The 19,247-nt window shown below is 48.6% G+C and overlaps 1 protein-coding gene across 3 annotated transcripts; it reads right to left on the reverse strand.

The window, feature by feature from the left end:
• Positions 1-1,045: 1,045 nt before the first annotated feature.
• On the reverse strand, positions 1,046-18,527 carry LOC118091222 (ciliary microtubule associated protein 1A). Of its 3 annotated transcripts, none has more exons than XM_060279274.1 (9): positions 18,309-18,527; positions 17,599-17,740; positions 15,309-15,438; positions 13,155-13,295; positions 12,051-12,254; positions 8,296-8,397; positions 6,494-6,615; positions 3,531-3,671; positions 1,046-2,430 (listed from the first exon to the last, which is right to left on the reverse strand). In XM_060279274.1, exons 4-9 carry the CDS (start codon positions 13,261-13,263, stop codon positions 2,350-2,352), a joined length of 759 nt encoding a protein of 252 aa, XP_060135257.1. In that variant the 5' UTR covers positions 13,264-13,295; positions 15,309-15,438; positions 17,599-17,740; positions 18,309-18,527; the 3' UTR covers positions 1,046-2,349. The 3 variants fall into 3 exon arrangements, with proteins under 3 accessions (XP_060135257.1, XP_034983853.1, XP_060135256.1); XM_035127962.2 differs by having other exon boundaries at positions 18,238-18,527; XM_060279273.1 differs by lacking the exon at positions 15,309-15,438 and having other exon boundaries at positions 18,238-18,527.
• Between the last annotated feature and the right edge of the window lie 720 nt (positions 18,528-19,247).

A 19,247-nucleotide genomic window follows, 5' to 3' on the forward strand; every position in this document is an offset into this window, starting at 1 on the left:
TGCTGAATAGGCTTCCTCGCGAGAAAAGCGAAAACTTGGCAGCTATGCTCAGCAGTCTCTTGCACAAGAGCTCATCCTTGGCATCCTGGCAGATGGGTGCCAGAGAGTTATTCATCCCATGGACAATGGCAGACCATCCAAGAATGGATTGTGCTCTCGCTCAGGACAAAGAAGTGTGATTGCCTAATGGGGAAAACCAGGAATTTGAAAATATTCCTATCGTATCACTTGATGGGTGTGAGGTGGAGGACAAGGGAGAGATGGGGCCAAACCTGATGATCTGCCAGAAACTCCCTCCTATAATGTTACATAACCATGATGTCCATGGAGTTTTCTTGGCAAAATACTGGAGTGGCTTGCCAGTTCCTTCTCCAGGTGGATCACGTTTAGTCAAAACTCTCCACTATGAGCTGTCCATCTTGGGTGGCCCTGCACGGCATAGCTCATAGCTTCTCTGAGTTATTCAAGCCCCTTCGCCACAACAAGGCATTGATCCATGAAGGCTGAATCCCTGAATGCTCACTGGAAGGACAGATCCTGAAGCTGAGGCTCCAATACTTTGGCCACCTCATGAGAAGGGAAGACTCCCTGGAAAAGACCCTGATGTTGGGAAAGATTGAGGGCACTAGGAGAAGGGGACGACAGAGGACGAGATGGTTGGACAGTGTTCTCGAAGCTACGAACATGAGTTTGACCAAACTGCAGGAGGCAGTGGAAGACAGGAGTGCCTGGCGTGCTCTGGTCCATGGGGTCACGAAGAGTCAGACACGACTAAACGACTAAACAACAAAAACAACCACGATGTATTTGTGATGTATGCATGATGCTTCACTAAGGGTGTTGTGGGTAAAGGGGAAAACATATAAAAGTGGGAGCCATCTTTTGCTTGAGGCTTCTTCCTGCTTCTTCCATGGGGTGGGTAGAAGTCCTTTTGAATAAAGACCAGACCTACAGGCTGCTGTTTTGCTCCTATATTCTTGGTTGGTGTCTTTGTTTGGCAAATCCAAGTGAGCCCAAGGATTTCCCTATAACAACCCCAAGTCAAGAAAGAGTCACACACCATTTGTATCATTGCAATCGTATTGCAAAGTATTTTATTGGCACCGTTTCTTTTTACTCAATGAACCGAGGACTGTACAAGCAGCAACCTTTGCACAGTCTTGGGAGGAAGAGGTCGCCGGTTGCAGGGCCGACACCCAGTACAGTGGTACCTCTACTTACGAATTTAATGTGTTCCGAACACACATTTGTAAGTCGAAAAAAATGTAAGTCGAATCCCATAGGAATGCATTGGGAGAAAAAAATCGTAAGTCGAAGCAACCCTATCTAAAAATTCGTAAGTAGAAAAAATCCTATCTAAACCGCATCCAAGATTGCGGACGGAGCTCCATTTGTAAGTAGAAAAATTTGTAAGTAGAGTTATTCGTAAGTAGAGGTACCACTGTAAATGGGCTTAGAGGTGATCAATGCAGGGAGTCAGAGCCAAGGAAAGGTCATTTCACTTCTGGGGTGTAAGTCTACCTTGGAAGCATGGAGTCTGGAGAGGCCAGTTTGGCACAAAATTGAGGTGGGATCCCTTGACTGGCAGAAGGAGAGCAGAGGATGCAAACTAGGGAAGATCTGTAATGTTCTCTAACTATCTTACATATCTGTATGTCATTCATACAGATTGCAGAATTCAGCCTTTCTGGGCACAGAATTTGGATTCAAGCACACAAAATTGAGATACAGTGGAACTTTGGTTTTTGAACGTTTTAGAAGCCGAACGCCGAAAACCTGGAAGTAATTGCTTCCATTTTCGAACGTGCCTCGGAAGTCGAACGGCTTCCAGTGCGTGTTTCTTTCCATTTTTTCAATGGATTTTGCCCCGACCACCCTTTGATCCTTGGTTTTCAAACATTTCGGATGTCAAATGGTCTCCTGAAATGGATGACGTACAAAAACCGAGGTTCCGCTGTAATAGCTGTGAGGTACAAATAGGAAGATATTTTCCTCCTGCCCCAATCTCACTGCACAGCCTTCCGGAACCTTCTTCAGCTCACGCACCCTTAGAGACAACTGGGGTGACTTGGGGGTGAATGAATCAGAGCAATGCAGCCAAAGGATCTGGGAACAGGGAGAATCAAAGGTGCAACTTTCTTCTCATTTCCCAAGGGAACTGAGAGGGTAGGCTATGAGCCTCGCTGAACCCAGTCCCTCAGCTCTGAGGACCCTCCCAGGCCTCAGATGCTGCCCACCCCACTTCCCTCCCCAGGCCCCAATCTCCAGCAACAATACAGAGCATCGAGATATCCATGTGTTTCCAAAGGAACATTTCTTGTCCAGACCATCTCCGCCGGTGGGGCCAGCTTAATCTGCCACATCCACAATGAGAGGAGCCACGTAGTCCGAGTGGCGGATCCCAAAGGTCAAGCCACGTTGTGGGGTGTGCTGCAGGAGGAAGGAGAGACGGAGGGGCAGGATTAGGCACCGCCAGCGGAAGGGAAGGGGTGGGGGCACCGAAGAATGGAGAGTGGCTGGAAAGCTGGTGCAGTGGTTAGAGCGTCAGACTAGGACCTTGGAAACCAGGCTTCAAATTGCCCCCACTTGACCATGAATTTCTCGGTGTGTGACCTGCACTGCAGGGGGTTGGACTAGATGGGGGTCCCTTCCAACTCTACGATGCTATGATTGTATGACCTAAGGCCAGTCACAGCCTCTCAGACTCATCTACCTCGCAAGATTGTTGTGAAGGGGAGAACTATGCATGCCACCTTGAGCTCTTTGGAGGGAATGTGGGATACCATAGAATCATGGAATTGTAGAGTTGGAAGGTACCCCCAAGGCTCATCTAGTCCAACCCCCTGCCATACAGGATATAAATTTAATAAATGCATAAAGTGTCAAGTTTCTGGCCAGGTCATCTGCAGACATGCTCCTGCTTGCAGAGGTTTGTTCCTCAGAGGAGGGAGAGGCTGGTGAAGCTCACCTTGCCAACTCCAGTTCTCCTGCCGGGGTACGCCCCGCTCCCACCATCCCATAAGACCCACATCTTTGCTGCAGGACAGCTGCATCCTGTCAGCTTCTGAGGCCGAAAGGCCAGCTGGCTAGCCCCCAGCTGCATCATCTCCTTCCAGCCGTGCTGCTGCGAAGATCCATAGACCTGTGACTCCGACATTAATCAATGACCCAAGCCTCCCAGACTTGGGCACACTATACTTAGCAGTGTAACCGCACAACAGATGAGGCTGAGGCTTGTGAATACATACTATTAACTACGGATTTGTTAAACTTAAGACAAAGAAACATGTCGCCTCTCCTTGCCGTCCCCTCGGAGATAGAGTCAAAAGCAAAGGCAATACAGCGGAAGTTCCGCTCATGCCAGCAAACTGTGCTGGAATGTAAACAGACATGTGACACATAATAATCCCATGTCTGCAACTAAAGGTGGAATGGAAAATCCCAACACACACACACACACACACACACACACACACACACACACAAACAAACAACCCCACATAATGCCTTCTGCTGCCACCTGCCCTCACCTTCTCGGGGCTGTAGGCTCCTGGACCCGGCTTCAAAGTGTTGTCTCCTGGAGGCATGTTGCGAGCCAGCATGCTGAAGTGTGGCGGCCGTTTCTTGTAGACGCTGGGATCCACCAGGCGGTAGTTGCAGGGCCCTGGTGTCTGTCATGCAAGGAGGGGGAAAGGGTCACTAGATGTTAGGGAACGGTCTGGAGACAAGGACTGGGGAATGCCTTCTATGGTAGACCAGCTTCTCTCCGATGGAGAGCTGGAGAGGGAAGAGTCACCCGCCCCTTGTCCACAGCGTGTTGAGAAGCAGAGAGAGAGAGGCAGAAGCTGGGCAGCTTATGGGGGAGTTACCCAGTTACGAGATAATGACGACAAAACCAGAAGGGAGGGGGCAGCTAGCTGGCGTCACTTGAGAGCACGGGGGACACCCCCACCCCACCAAGGACTCAGAGGTCCGAACGTATCAGAGAGCTAAGGAGTCAGGGGGAGGGAGGAACTTCCCATTGGCGCCCCAAATGCTGCAGAAGCCGAAAGGAGGATTAGACTAGCCAACTGCCCTTCTTGCGGACAGATGTGTATTTGTGGCATATAGAAGTCATCCAGCAGAACCCCACTCCCCTTCTCATCATGGTTGGCACCCGTCTGTCTCAAGAGACAATGGAGTGTGCCTCCAGGGGTGAAGCCTAACCGCCGCATTAGCAGCACTGAAGAGACCTCCCTGGAGTGCAAGCCTGGGATGTGTATATGGGGGTCCTGGGCTGCCCAGATGACAAGACCCCCTTCTCAGCCTGGCTGGTGTGGTCCAAAGGAAAGCAGAGCGATAGCTTTGACACCAGCTTGGCTGCAGGAGTTGCCGGAAGGAGGCGTACAAGGCGCAATCCAACCATTTTAGGGACTCCCGTCCAAATTTGTGCAGGGTTTATTCCTGAGTGGATGATACCCAGCTCTACAGCTCTTTCAAATCAGAACCAGTGAAGGTGGTGAAGGTCCTATGTGAGTGCCTGGAGGCGGTTGGAAAATAGGTGGCGACAAACGGATTGAGGCTGAATCCTGACAAGACAGAAGTACTGTTTGTGGGGGACAGGAGGCGGGCAGGTGTGGAGGACTCCCTGGTCCTGAATGGGGTAACTGTGCCCCTGAAGGACCAGGTGCGCAGCCTGGGAGTCATTTTGGACTCACAGCTGTCCATGGAGGCGCAGGTCAGTTCTGTGTCCAGGGCAGCTGTCTATCAGCTCCATCTGGTACACAGGCTGAGACCCTACCTGCCTGCAGACTGTCTTGTCAGAGTGGTGCATGCGCTAGTTATCTCTCGCTTGGACTACTGCAATGCGCTCTACGTGGGGCTACCTTTGAAGGTGACCTGGAAACTGCAACTAATCCAGAATGCAGCAGCTAGACTGGTGACTTAGAGTGGCCGCCAGGACCACATAACACCAGTCCTGAAAGACCTACTTTGGCTCCCAGTATGTTTCCGAGCACAATTCAAAGTGTTGGTGCTGACCTTTAAAGCCCAAAACAGCCTTGGTCCAGTAGACCTGAAGGAGCGTCTCCACCCCCATTGTCCAGCCTGGACACTGAGGTCCAGCTCCAAGGGCCTTCTGGTGGTTCCCTCACTGCAAGAAGTGAGGTTACAGGGAACCAGGCAGAAGGCCTTCTCGGTGGTGGCGCCCGCCCTGTGGAACGCCCTCCCATCAGATGTCAAAGAAATAAACAACTATCTGACGTTTAGAAGACATCTGAAGGCAGCCCTGTTTTTGGAAGTTTTTAATGACTGATGTTTTAATATATTTTTAATCTTTTGTTGGAAGCTACCCAGAGTGGCTGGGGAGGCACAGCCAGATGGGCGGGGCATAAATAATAAAATTATTATCATTATTATTATTGAGCCTTTTCTTCTCCCAAAGATATCCTGCAAGGCAGTGGAAGATTAGGGGCAGGATTCCACTCCTCCTCTATCTATTCAGAAAAGCTGGTCTTTCTTCTGTGTCATTTCACATTCCCCAAGTTTGCCTAAATGCCATATACGGTAGGTGAGGAGACTCCAGCGATTGGCTCACGCCTCTGTGAGCATTTGCAGGATGCTTCCACAGCAACCAAAGTCAGCCTGAAAGGCACATTTCACTTTTCAGTGTACAGAGGTTTGCCTAAACAACATTTAAAACTGGCAGCTGAGGCAAGCTACATGACCTTGCTACATGAAAGCAAAACCCTTTGTTGCAACACAGCTCTCTCCCAAACTGACCGAAGGTTACAAAACAAGAGCTGCGGGTGAATGAAAGCAGAATTTGCCTCCTTTGCATTAAAAATAGGAGCTGCTAAGTAGATTGGATCTTAGGTTTTGGAAACTAAAGCAAAAAAACCTTAGGATCTTTATTAAACGTAGCAGAGGTGCTGAGACTAGACTTTACAATCATCAGTGACCAGTGAAGACTTAAGTCAGGGGTTGGCAAGGCTTACTGGGCATGGGCCGGATCACTCCCGCCGTGGGCCAGGCTGGCACAGCGTGGCGCCGGAAATCGCTTCTGCGCATGCCCAGATGCCGAAAATCGCACCTGTGCAGAAACGATTTCCGGCATCTGGGCATGTGCAGAAGCAATTTCTGGAGCCGCGGAAGAGAGTCCCGGCGCTGCGCTGCACTGGTTTAGCACAGCGCACAGGGACTCGCCGAGCAGGCGACACAGTTCCGGGGCGGCTCATGGGCCAGTTAAGCAACCCTCATGGGCCGCTTCCGGCCCATGGGCCTTAGGTTGCTAACCTCTGACTTAAGTGTTTGAAAATAATCTCATATTTGAAAATATTGTTACTCTCTTGTTTAAGAACCAGATCAATGCATGTATTAAAATAACTACCCTGGATTTCTTGGTTGTGCATTCATCAGACAATTTCAAGCTCACCGGGAAGGGGGAAAGAGGATTTCCTAAATCTCTCACTCCATGGTCTCCAAAACCTGTCCGTTCTGCGATTCTGCTACTTACCTTGCTGAGGTCCTCATAGAAGCTGCCAATTGACTTACGCCCATACATGGAGAAGTTGGGGGCTGAGGTCTTGCCAACCACATTGGGCCCCAGCATGGGAGGGAGCCAGTAGGCTGCAGGCCCTAGAGGTGGGGGGCAGGAAGTGGAGATAAGAGATTCAATGGGGCATACGGGAAGGGATAGAAGTGTATGAGAACCTGGAACCTTCTGCGCTCAAAGCAAACCTTCTATTACTGAGCAACAATGGCCTTTCCAAACTAGAGACGTGTTAAACTGCCCCATACTGAGCCAAACCACCGGTCCAAGTCCAAAAGAGGTATTTTAAGGGTAGCGCTGCTGGTTGACAGCACTGGGTACCATGGTGCCCGGGGCGCCACCATAATGCTATAGAACGGTGAGCGAGAGCCGGGGAGCACTGAATTTTCGCGCTGCACAGGGCACTGCTAAAATTGGAGAGCCCATAGTCCTCCACTGGGTCCATGTCACTCAGGCCAAAGTGGTGTTATAAGAATTCTAAGGTCTCAAATATAAATTAAATGTTCATAAATGTATATGGCAGACACATATGTAAGTACCGTGGTAACTTGGTTTAAGGACAGCTTAATTTATGAACAATTTGGATTAAGAACGCTGTAAACCCAGAAGTAGGTGTTTTGGGTTGTGAACTTTGCCTTGGAAGCAGAACATGTTGGGTGTGTTCAATTTGTAAATGGAGTCCCCCACTGCTATGGAAAAGCAAGCCTTGGTTTAAGAACGTTTTGGTTTAAGAACCGACTTCCAGAACATATTAAATTAAAAAACCAAGGTAAAGGTAAAGGGACCTCTGACTGTTAGGTCCAGTCGCAGATGACTCTGGGGTTGCAGCGCTCATCTCGCATTATTGGCCGAGGGAGCCGGCGTACAGCTTCCAGGTCATGTGGCCAGCATGACTAAGCCGCTTCTGGCAAACCAGAGCAGCACACAGAAACGCCGTTTACCTTACCTACCTATTTATCTACTTGCACTTTGCTGTGCTTTCGAACTGCTAGGTTGGCAGGAGCTGGGACCAAGCAACAGGAGCTCACCCCATCGCGGGGTTTCGAACTGCCGACCTTCTGATTGGCAAGCCCTAGGCTCAGTGGTTTAACCCACAGTGCCACCCGCATCCTTCTGAAATAGTACAGGACTCAGGAGAGCAATTCTGAAGCCATTTTGAATCTCCCAAATTGACCTCAAAGATTTCTCTGCAAGGAGGAAGGAAATGGGAAAGCCTCTCCATTGTCTTTTGCTTACCTGTCTTAAGTGTGTCTTTGTGTATGAATGGGGTGAGCCTGTGACCTGGACTCAGGAACTAAAATATTAACTATCACAAAAGAATGGCCAGGCTGCCCAGGTAAAGCAATCAGCAACCATTATCAGGTATCCTGGCAGACAGGATTTCTGCTGTAGACCGCCTCCTCTTGTGATGTATGTATGATGTTTTTCGGGGTAGTCTTGGGCTACAGGGTGAGCAATTTCAAAAGTCTATATAAGGGCTTGCACATCATTGTTCACGGTTCTCCTCCCTCCTGCGTGTGGTGAGTGGGGACCCTGTTGCAACAGTTCCTTGAATAAAGATCAGGCTTACTAGCCGCTTTGCTTCTCAATATACTCTGGTTGGCCTCTGTTATTTTCTCCTACTGATAGGGAACTCACTTAAGGACTTTATATGGGCTCTTGGATACCCCATAAGGGGGAAGGAGCAGGTTTTTTCTTATAACCAATAAATGTCATTTTTACCTTTGTCTGCAAACACCCTTCCCACCTGGCGACCTCTCTCTCACCTGGTGTCTTGTCGTTCTGGAATTCCTTCGTCCGGTAGGCAAGGGAGTACATGGGGGCAGAGCGGTAGGCCCATCTCCCAGCTTTCTCTGGGGAATAGCAGCCTGTTGGAAGCAGAAAGCCAATATCTGAGCAGGATGCAGAAGGGCACAGAAGTTGTCCTATTGCCCGGCACTTTTCAGACATGAGCTTTTGAGCCTCTCGCAAGTTTTCGTCTTCCTCTGTGGTCATGGCCAACGCAGAAGAGAGGCCTTTGTCATGGCAGTGAGCATGAGAACATAGCATAAGCAGAGCGTCCTGGATCAGGCCAGTGGCCCATCTAGTCTGGCCTCCTGTTCTCACAGTGCCCATTGTGGGAAACCTGCAAGAAGGATTCAAGCACAAGAGCCCTCTCCCCTCAATTCCAGGAACTGGGATTCAGAGGCAAGAGCTTAGGCATCAAAATGTGGAGGCAGAGCATTGCTAGTAGCCATCGATAACCCTCTTCCCCCTCCACGAATTTCTCCAACTCACTTTTAAAGCCAACCCTGCCTCCTGCAGGAGCGAGTGCCGTAGTTCAACTAAGCAATGCAGCATTTTATATTGACTTGCACAAAGCAAGAACCGCCAAGAGCAGCAGCAAATTTGAGGCTTCCCAGTAACATCTGGGCAAAGGAACAAGTTCAGAGAAACACCAGCAGGGGGGGAAATATGAGCGCCAGGTTTTCATAGGCTGTGATGGCTGGTAACCGGTGGAGGCAGCGAATGGGGGGGGAAGCCAGAGGTGTCATGGGGGGGGTCAACTTATTCTGGTTTCCTCCCCATTCTCCTTCCTTGCAAAACAACCCCAGTGGATTATTAAGCAATTCTCAGACAAAAGCAACAGAGGAGAAAATCTGGGCATTTCTAGGAATCAACATCAAATACCTAAATAGATCTGCAATTTCTCAGTTCTGCTTATACCAGGAGAGATGGACAGAAGAGCTGGGCAAGGGGGCAGACTATATCAGGGATTGGATGGCCATCTGTTATGGATTCTTTAGTAAAGATTCCTGGAGGGGATTACAGGTAGGTAGCCGTGTTGGTCTGGATCGAAGTAAAATAAAAAAATTCCTTCAGTAGCACCTTAAAGACCAACTAAGTTTTTATTTTGGTATGAGCTTTCGTGTGCATGCACACTTCTTCAGATACAGTGAAATGGAAGTTTCCAGGCACTTATGTAGAGAAGGGGTGGGGAGGGGTGGGGATGGGGAGGGCGGATCACTCAGAAGGGTGGTGGAAATGGGTGATTGACTGACTGATAGCTGTTGATGACCGCAAACGACTGCAAATGGTTTTGCATGAAAAAGCAAGGGTTGAGATGGCTGAAGATCGCTTATCATGTATAATGAGATAAGAACCCGATATCTCTGTTCAAACCAGGTCCCTCCATGGTTTTGAGCTTGGTGATAAATTGCAATTCAGCAACTTCTCTGAGTTGCAACTTATCACCAAGCTCAAAACCATGGAGGGCCCTGGTTTGAACAGAGATATCGGGTTCTTATCTCATTATACATGATAAGCGATCTTCAGCCATCTCAACCCTTGCTTTTTCATGCAAAACCATTTGCAGTCGTTTGCGGTCATCAACAGCTATCAGTCAGTCAATCACCCATTTCCACCACCCTTCTGAGTGATCCCCCCTCCCCATCCCCACCCCTCCCCACCCCTTCTCTACATAAGTGCCTGGAAACTTCCATTTCACTGTATCTGAAGAAGTGTGCATGCACACGAAAGCTCATACCAAAATAAAAACTTAGTTGGTCTTTAAGGTGCTACTGAAGGAATTTTTTTATTTTACTGGAGGGGATTGTTATGTATTCAGTGGTCTGTGTTTGCCTGAGCTTGAGTCTGGACTAAGGATTCTGAGCTCCTGTGTTCTGATTTGATACATGATGTCCAATCACAGAACATTTCAGGATTTGGGCCTCTGCCATTGGCCCTTGAACTCTGAGTCGTGATTCGCAGTTTGGAAGCTTGGAAGTTTAGACAGCCAATCACGTTGGGAGTAGGAGTGGCCCAGGCTTCCAGGAATGTATATAAGCAGTTGTTTTGCCTCTGTTTCCCAGTTAAAATGGTAAAGGTACCCCTGACCATCAGGTCCAGTTGCGGATGACTCTGGGGTTGCGTGCTCATCTCGCTTTACTGGCCGAGGGAGCCGACGTACAGCTTCCAGGTCATGTGGCCAGCATGACTAAGCCGCTTCTGGCGAACCAGAGCAGCGCGCGGAAATGCTGTTTACCTTCCCGCCGGAGCGGTACCTATTTATCTACTTGCACTTTGACATGCTTTCAAACTGCTAGGTGGGCAGGAGCTGGGACCGAACAACAGGAGCTCACCCCGTTGCGGGGATTCGAACCTCCGACCTTCTGATTGGCAAGCCCTAGGCTCTGTGGTTTAGACCACAGGCCACCCGTGTCCCATGTTTCCCAGTTGAGCAGTTCAATTAGGGAAGTTTTTAATGTTTGATGCTGTACTGTTTTTAGTATTCGGTTGGAAGCCGCCCAGAGTGGCTGGGGAAACCCAGCCAGATGGGCGGGGTATAAATAATAAATTATTATTATTATAATTAAGGTTCTTGCCTTAATTGCGTCTTGCCTCGTGGGAACCCACCTACCCTTCAGGGATGATCTTCAGCGGTCCCTTCCAGCTCTTTAATTCTATGATTAGAATCATAGAATCATAGAATCATAGAGTTGGAAGAGACCACAAGGGCCATCCAGTCCAACCCCCTGCCAAGCAGGAAACACCATCAAAGCATTCCTGACAGATGGCTGTCAAGCCTCTGCTTAAAGACCTCCAAAGAAGGAGACTCCACCACACTCCTTGGCAGCAAATTCCACTGCCGAACAGCTCTTACTGTCAGGAAGTTCTTCCTAATGTTTAGGTGGAATTTTCTTTCTTGTAGTTTGAATACATTGCTCCGTGTCCGCTTCTCTGGAGCAGCAGAAAACAACCTTTCTCCCTCCTATATATGACATCCTTTAATATATTTGAACAGGGCTATCATATCACCCCTTAACCTTCTCTTCTCCAGGCTAAACATACCCAGCTCCCTAAGCCGTTCCTCATAAGGCATCGTTTCCAGGCCTTTGACCATTTTGGTTGCCCTCTTCTGGACACGTTCCAGCTTATCAGTATCCTTCTTGAACTGTGGTGCCCAGAACTGGACACAGTACTCCAGGTGAGGTCTGACCAGAGCAGAATACAGTGGTACTATTACTTCCCTTGATCTAGATGCTATACTCCTATTGATGCAGCCCAGAATTGCATTGGCTTTTTGAGCTGCTGCATCACACTGTTGACTCATGTCAAGTTTGTGGTCTACCAAGACTCCTAGGTCCTTTTCACATGTACTGCTCTCAAGCCATGAACCCCTGTTGGGAAACCTCCACTGGAGAGTCCACCACCTTCTGAGGGAATCCGTTCCATTGATGAACGGTTTTTCACCATCAGGAAGTTCTTACTAAGGTATAGTCACAATCTCCCTTCTTGTAACTTGAAGACATCTCCTCCAAACCAGCAGAAAAGCAAGCTTACTCCATCTTCCCCAATGGAAGAACATTGGAATACTGCTGAGTTAGAAAGGGGAGTTTTGGCCTCGCGGCTGCTCCCATTCTTCCCAATAGAAAAATGGGGCGACCAGCTTGGGAAGTGCCTCTTCGCTAACTCTAAACCCCATTGAACCCCCCTGGAAATGACACCATGGGGTACCTCAGGCCCAGATTTCAAGACAGACCTGGCCCGGGGGTCCTAAAAGGCGGCACATCCTTGGGGCGCCCGTAGATGGAATAAGCAGGAATCCCAGCCCTGCCCCGCATGGTCATGTTGGTTGGGATGAGGTAGCCCGGGCCGGGGGAACAGCTCTCTTGGTCCTGGGAGTGGCGAGTGCCAAAGCTGTAGGCGGGAGCCCGGGAGCGAGAAGGGTCGTGCAGCTGGTAGCCTGCAAGGAGAAGCAGCAGCAGGGAGGGGAGGTTAGCCGTTGAGCCAGAGAGAGATGACGGGGGCGGGAGGGCGATGCTCTACCCCAGTGGTACCCAAACATTTTGGGCCACTGCCCGCTAGGTTCCATCAACACACCCCAGGGCCCCCTCCCGAACCCTATGAAATACATTATGCAGAATAGCGGCTTTCATCACCCACCAGGGAAGCTAATAACCCAATAAAATTCAAAACAGTAACAATTAAGTGCACACTTGCTCAAAATCGAATTGAAAGCATTTAGTTAATTCCAAAAAAAAATTAAGTCTGATACGAGATATTGCATGAGAAATATTTTTGCGCAGTCTCCCCAACGGTAACATACGGGGGAAGGAAATTTAGAGCATAAAATATTGTTTTGGTACAGTTTCTTCCCAACCACCCCTTTTCAAGAATGAGTTTTTTTAAATCCTGTGAGCAATCACAGCAAAGCTCAAAAGCAGAGAGAGAAATGACAACTGCCCACCCCCTCTTGCTTGTCCCCAGCAGCTGGAGGAAGAAGAGCAATGCTGTCTTGGAGAACTGATTTTCGTTTTCTGCAAGTGGTTGACGTTTCCTTTCTGAGCTGACTCTTCATTTCCTTTTTCAGCCTTTTATTCCCATGCCCACTGCAACATTCAGTGGCAAGGAGTTCCACAAGTTGTTTCTGTGCTGGGTAGACTGCTCCTGTTTAGCCCGTTCTAGGGTATGGAAGCTGGAGTTTGCATAGCTGCCAAGTTATCCCTTTTTTTAAGGGATTTTCCCTTATGCTGAATAGGCTTCCTCGCGAGAAAAGGGAAAACTTGGCAGCTATGAGTTTGTCCCCACTTGTGGAAATGGCTCAGGCGCCCAGTGCCTGGATACCCACCCCAAATTCACTCACCTACGTTTGATGGGAGAGCATATTTGGGCCCAGGGCTGCTGTAGAGGGCAGCGATTGGCCCTCTGGGCCGGTGAGGGCGCCAGGATCCCACCCACACATCCGTAGACATGTCCAGTTCTTGGTGCTACCCTTCCGCTTGCTCTGAAAGGAGGAGAAAGAAGACTATCTTCAGCAAATGGCTCACCCCAGGCTGCCTTTGGCCAGAGGCAGCCAGTGAGACGCCTTCCAGGTATTGCTGGACTCCATCTCCCAGCATCCCTTGTACTGGCTATGCTGGCTGGGGCTGATGGGATTTGGAGTCCATCAACATCTGGAGAACACGGGCTTGGCTGCCCCAAGCTCTAGGCAAGTGGTTCCCAAATCTTTTTGGGTCACTGCCCCTTGGTTCCATAATCCAAGTGCCTTCTACCCTATAAAAAGCATTGTCTGTTTTAAAAATAGACTGGGAACCGTTTATGTTGTACAGAAACATTGAGATCCAGCGCCGAGGGCCTTCTGGCGGTTCCCTCCCTGCGAGAAGCAAAGCTAGAGGGAACCAGGCAGAGGGCCTTCTCGGTGGTGGCGCCTGCCCTGTGGAACACCCTCCCATCAGATGTCAAAAAGAAAGACAACTACCAGACTTTTAGAGGATATCTGAAGGCAGCCCTGTTTAGGGAAGTTTTTAATTTGTGATATTTTAATGTACAGTATTTTGGTATTTGTTGGGAGCCGCCCAGAGTGGCGGGGGGAAACCCAGCCAGATGGGCGGGGTAATAATAATAATAATAATAATAATAATGAAGTAGAAGTGTAGACTCACTAGCAGGCTTTAACTAAACACTTACAATTAAGAAAACAAGCATGTAAGATGTAATTTGGAAAATATGAGTGATATGAGTGCAATAATATTTAGCTAAAAGACTACAAATTAAGGTAGAATAAAACAAGCAGAAGAAACAAATATTTAAAGAACCAGAAGAGGAAGTCAGGGGAGAGGAGGTGGGGGAAGACTGGGATTCGCATATGTTGTTTTCTTTTTCTGATAATGATGGTTGTGTTGAATACAAAAATGTAAAGCTTAATAAAAATTATTTTATCCTGAAATGTGGGGGGGGAGCATCGTCCAGAATAGTGGTTTGCACAACCCACTAAAAAAGACAATAATAAAATTCAAAACAGTTGCATTTAATTGCACATTTATCGTGTCCACAGAATGGAATGGGGCAGGATCCCCTCTATGGGGGACGACCGCAGTGCCTGGAGAAATATATATATATATATATATATATATATATATATATATATATATATATATAGTCCAGTAGCACCTTAGAGACCAACTAAGTTTGTTCTTCGTATGCATGTACTCGAAAGCTTATACCAAGAACAAACTTAGTTGGTCTCTAAGGTGATACTGGACTATATATGTGTGTGTGTGTGTATATATATATATATATATATATATATATATATATATATATATATATATTTTTCTACTGCAGACCAACACGGCTACCTACCTGAATCTAGAACCATGGAGAAAGTCATCCTTCCTTTCCATATGACCAGTAGGTGGGCATGACCTTTCTAGACCTGGTAAAAGGCCAAGTCACGTAGCCATCTTCCCTTTTCCTTCTTTTTCATCCTGCCTGCTTCTTGCTGTTAGGATTCTTTCCCCGTGTTGCAGTCATGGGGTTATTTTTATCACATGACGGTTTATGTTTTCATTCCACATTGTGGGAAGTGACAGAGACAGGATGTTTTAGGCTCTCAGCCGGCAGTCCCTGGGCTATCTCCCATATGGGGTAAACCTGTTTGTACATATTTGTAACTTTAAGCCTAAAGCCTGCCTTCAGGGGTCACACTGCGCTCTGCCTCATCGTGAGTAAACTTCTTTTGGTTACTTATGAATAAGACTGTTGTGTCTTTATTCTTTTAGGAGGGGTTCAGGGGATATTACCAGGAACATATCCCAATCTGGGCAAGCCTGATTGGATTGCTTATTGTCTTAAGTAAGAGATTCTAACGAGTCTGCAACCAGCCAGTGTGGTGTAGTGGTTAAGAGTGGTGGACTCGTAATCTGGGGAACTGGGTTTGCTTCCCGCTCCTCCACATGCAGTTGCTGGATGACCTTGAGCTAGTCACACTTCTCTGAATTCTCTCAACCTCACTCACCTCACAGAGTGTTTGTTGTGGGGGAGGAAGGGAAAGGAGATTGTTAGCCGCTTTGGGACTCCTTAGGGTAGTGATAAAGCGGGATATCAAATCCAAACTCTTCTTCTTCTTCTTCTTCTTCTTCTTCCTGCTGTGTAAAGGGAAATGCACTCTGCTAAGTGAAGAAACTTGCTAGCACGAGTTAGGAAGGATAATACTAATCAATATATCCTCTCCTGTTACTCACAACATTCTCACAAAGTTATGCATCCACATCAGTGACCAGAGGAGGAATGACTGCTGGGAGGAGCGAAGAGCGAAAAAATGCCAAGGTGCAACCACAGCTGTACATCAAACGCCTTCCTCTGCCCCGGCTGCAACAAAACATGTCTCTCCTGTATTGGTCTCTACAAATTTCTAACAGTTTGACTTCACCCCAAAGGCATACTCTTCTGCTGCCTCCCGAGGCATATGGATACCAACAAAACAACGCTGCAAAATCCAACTATTATGTTTAATTAATGCAAAAAATCTGATGAATTGGCTCCAGCTGTTCAAAGTCTGATAGTCCTTGACACTTCCAGCTCCCCCTGCCGCTCCCTTGCCTCTTAGTTGTGGGGTCAGGTCAGGCCGTGCTCCAGGAGCAGTCCCGGGACAGGTGACAATTTCCCCCTACAGATAATAACACACACAAACGCCATCTGTCCTGGGTGCTTCAGCTGAGATTCCTGCATTGCAGGGGGTTGGACTAGATGACCCACGGGGTCCCTTCCAACTCTACGATTCGGTGCATGCATGTATAATAACAATTCCAGGCATATGATGAAGTGGACAGAAGCTTGTGCCATAATCAGTGTGATATTCCTTAATGCACTTTGTATTTGTTTCTTTCCCTGTGCCTGTCAGGGAAAGTCTCCCGCATGGTTTCCAAACAAAACCAGCAAACACACAGCATTGGGTGGGTCTCTCTCTCTCTCAATCTCTCTCTCTCTCCCTCTCCCTCCTCTCTCTAGCCCAGTTGCCATGCCAGCAGGGACAGCAAAACAGAGATTGGCCATGTGCTGGTGGCAGGCAGGGGCAAGGGGGGGGGGCATGGTCCTTCTCTTCACAAAAGCACCCAAGCTCTGCCCTTTAAAACTGCCTAGAATCACAGAACTGTAGAGTTGGAAGAGGCCACAAGGGTTGTCCAGTCTAACCCCCCAGAAATGCAGGGATCTTTTTAAAAAAGAAAGAAAAGAAAAGGCAGTCTCTAGCCCTCCTAGGGTGAGAATTACTACGCAAAATGCACAAGCCCCCTTCTATGCGAGAGGTGACCCGGTCTGGCTGCTCCTGCCTCTCCGAGTTTGATTTTTTTAGCCAAAGTCAGATCTGTCCTGGACGAGTGAGTTGTTTGGACATCAGGCAACGAGGAATCTCCAGGGTCCTATCTGGTAGTAGTAATAATAATGATAATGGCAAGTGTGATTATTACAATAATTATTTCACATTTTTAAGTCCTTGGATTTTCTGTTGCTTCAAAGTATTTTGTGCTGTCTTCTTTTAATTCATCACACACAGAGAGAGAGAGACCCAGCCAGCCTAGCTCTGGGAGCTGGAGTCCAAAAAAAGAGCTGTAAAAAATAAATTAAAAAACGGAGGGCATCCTATTTGAGATGGTGGGGTTGTCTGAAGCCATGAGAAACTCCTAATCTTCTTCATGCAGTGGTATCCAGAGGGCCAGATTTGATGAAGTGAAGGGCCGTGGGGGCCGACTAAGGGGCCGACCAGAGTTGTTGACCTTTTTCTTAGGATTGATATTTCTGAGCTTTTTTTAGGGTTGGGGTTTTTGAGGTTTTTTAAGGATTTTATCCCAGGAAATAAACTGCCACAGGGGCCAGATTAAACCAGCCGGTGGTCAGGATTAGGCCCCCAAAACGGACTTTGGACATGCCTTCATGCGTGTGCATGGGAGATGGAAATGTTTCAATGAGAGAGAGAGAGCATAGTAATTCTAAGCAGTGCTTTTTTCTTCTTCTTCCAAAAAAAAAAAAATGTTTCGGGGTACTCTCATTTTCCTACTCATATTGAAATACTGCCCTTCAATGAGGCCAAGCTTAGATTCACAAAATGTTTAGGGGTATGCGTCCCCCTGCGTCCCCCCAGGGAAAAAAGCACTGGTTATAAGGAACCCAAAGTGTCCAAACACGCCCCCCCACCCGCAAGCAATGCAGGAATCACAGCTAGCGGGGGGAGGGAACATAGACCCCTATGTAGAGCAGATATATCTTATTGCAATTTAGTTCTAAGGCGGTGTTTCAAAATGATCCCTCACCTGATCTCTTGAGGTTATTGGAGGAATACCTGGCCAGGTCTTCAGGTGTAAGCAGGGAAGCCTTGGCGCTAGGGCAGGCTGAGCTAGACTCGCATAGCCGTCTGGATGAGACCTTCCGTGGACGGTCAAGGCGAGGGAGTCCCTGCAAAGGCAGAGTCATTCCAAGCAATTCTAGAATTGTAACGTCGGAAGGGACCACCCCGCGCTCTTTGCAATGCAGGAACGACAGCTTAAAAACCCCTGGCAGACGGCCATCCAGCCTCTGCTGAAAAACCTCCCACGAATCGCTAGAATCAGGGAATCGTAGAGTTGGAAGAGATCCCCAAGAGGCATCTAGTCCAACCCCACCCTCTCCCCGTCCATGCAGGAATCTCGGCTAAAGAACCCCTGGCAACACAGCTGCCTCGACTCCACCCCCAGTTTCTTCCCCAATATTCTGCCACTCATCCCAGCCAGACACGGGGAGACGGACGAGGACACCCCCCCCCCATCGCCTTTCCAGCCAGGAGAGGACAGATCCCAGCCAAGGGAAGGAGATCCAGCGGAGGTGGGGTGGGGAGATCTTGGAAGGAGAGGGAGAACCTTTCAGAAAAGCGCTCCCCGACGGGGTGTGGGATCCCCACCACTTAAAGCTCTCACCCTCAGCCACTGAAGAGGCGGAGAAGGGATGGATCCTGCGGGAGATGGGGCTGGGATCCCGGAGCACCGACCTGCGGCTGGGAGCGGACGGCAGGGAGAGCTGCTGGACCGCCGCTAGGAGAGAGAGAGAAAGAGAGGCTGCCCGACTGAGCCGGCCCGGAGCTGCCCCAACCTCCGTCCCTCCGGCCCGCAGTGTGTACGCTGTTTCCCGGCAACGGCGCCTCCTCCTTTCCCCGGTCCCGGGGCGGCTCCGTCGGGCGGCTCCAGCGCAGCGCCCGCTGCGTCTGGTCTGCCCGCGAAAGGCTGTCCTGGGTTCATTTTTACGAGGTTTCTCTTTTTTTGCAATGTGATTTTTATTGAATTTCCAAATTTTTAAAACAGGTTCCCCCATCGAATGGTTTTATGAAAAAATGTTGCAAGCCGCTCTTGTTGGTTTGGTTTTATGAATAACTCGGTCCTTTTTTTCTTAAAAAAAAATCTTTAGGGGTACTCTCATTTTGACTCAAGAAAACCACCGTTTTATGGCTCAAATCGGGAAAAATAAATACAGTAAGTGGACAATTCACAAAATGTTTAGGGGTATGCGTCCCCCCTGGGGGAAAAAAGCACCGTGAATTACACTATATAAATTTAAAGAAACGAAAACCGCTGACTGGGGCGGGCATGATTCTACACAGGATCAGAGAACTGCCTTTTCCGTTTTCTTTGCAAATGAACTACATCCCAGTTGACGGCAAGAGCCGTCGGACAGCAGTATGGTCTCCCTCGGGAGGTGGTGGGTGGACTCTCCTTCCTTGGAGGTTTTTAAGCAGAGGTTGGATGGCCACCTGTCCTGGATTCGAGAGCTGATATTCCTGCCTTGCAGGGGGTTGGACTGGATGGCCCTTGGGGGTCCCTTCCAATTCTACAACCGTAAAATCAATAGCGTCACACAACTCGCTTCTGCTACACCAGGCATAGGCAAACTCGGCCCTCCAGATGTTTGGGGACTACAATTCCCATCATCCCTG

The sequence above is a fragment of the Zootoca vivipara genome, chromosome 10, assembly GCF_963506605.1.
Source record: "Zootoca vivipara chromosome 10, rZooViv1.1, whole genome shotgun sequence".
Classification (NCBI taxonomy): domain Eukaryota; kingdom Metazoa; phylum Chordata; class Lepidosauria; order Squamata; family Lacertidae; genus Zootoca; species Zootoca vivipara.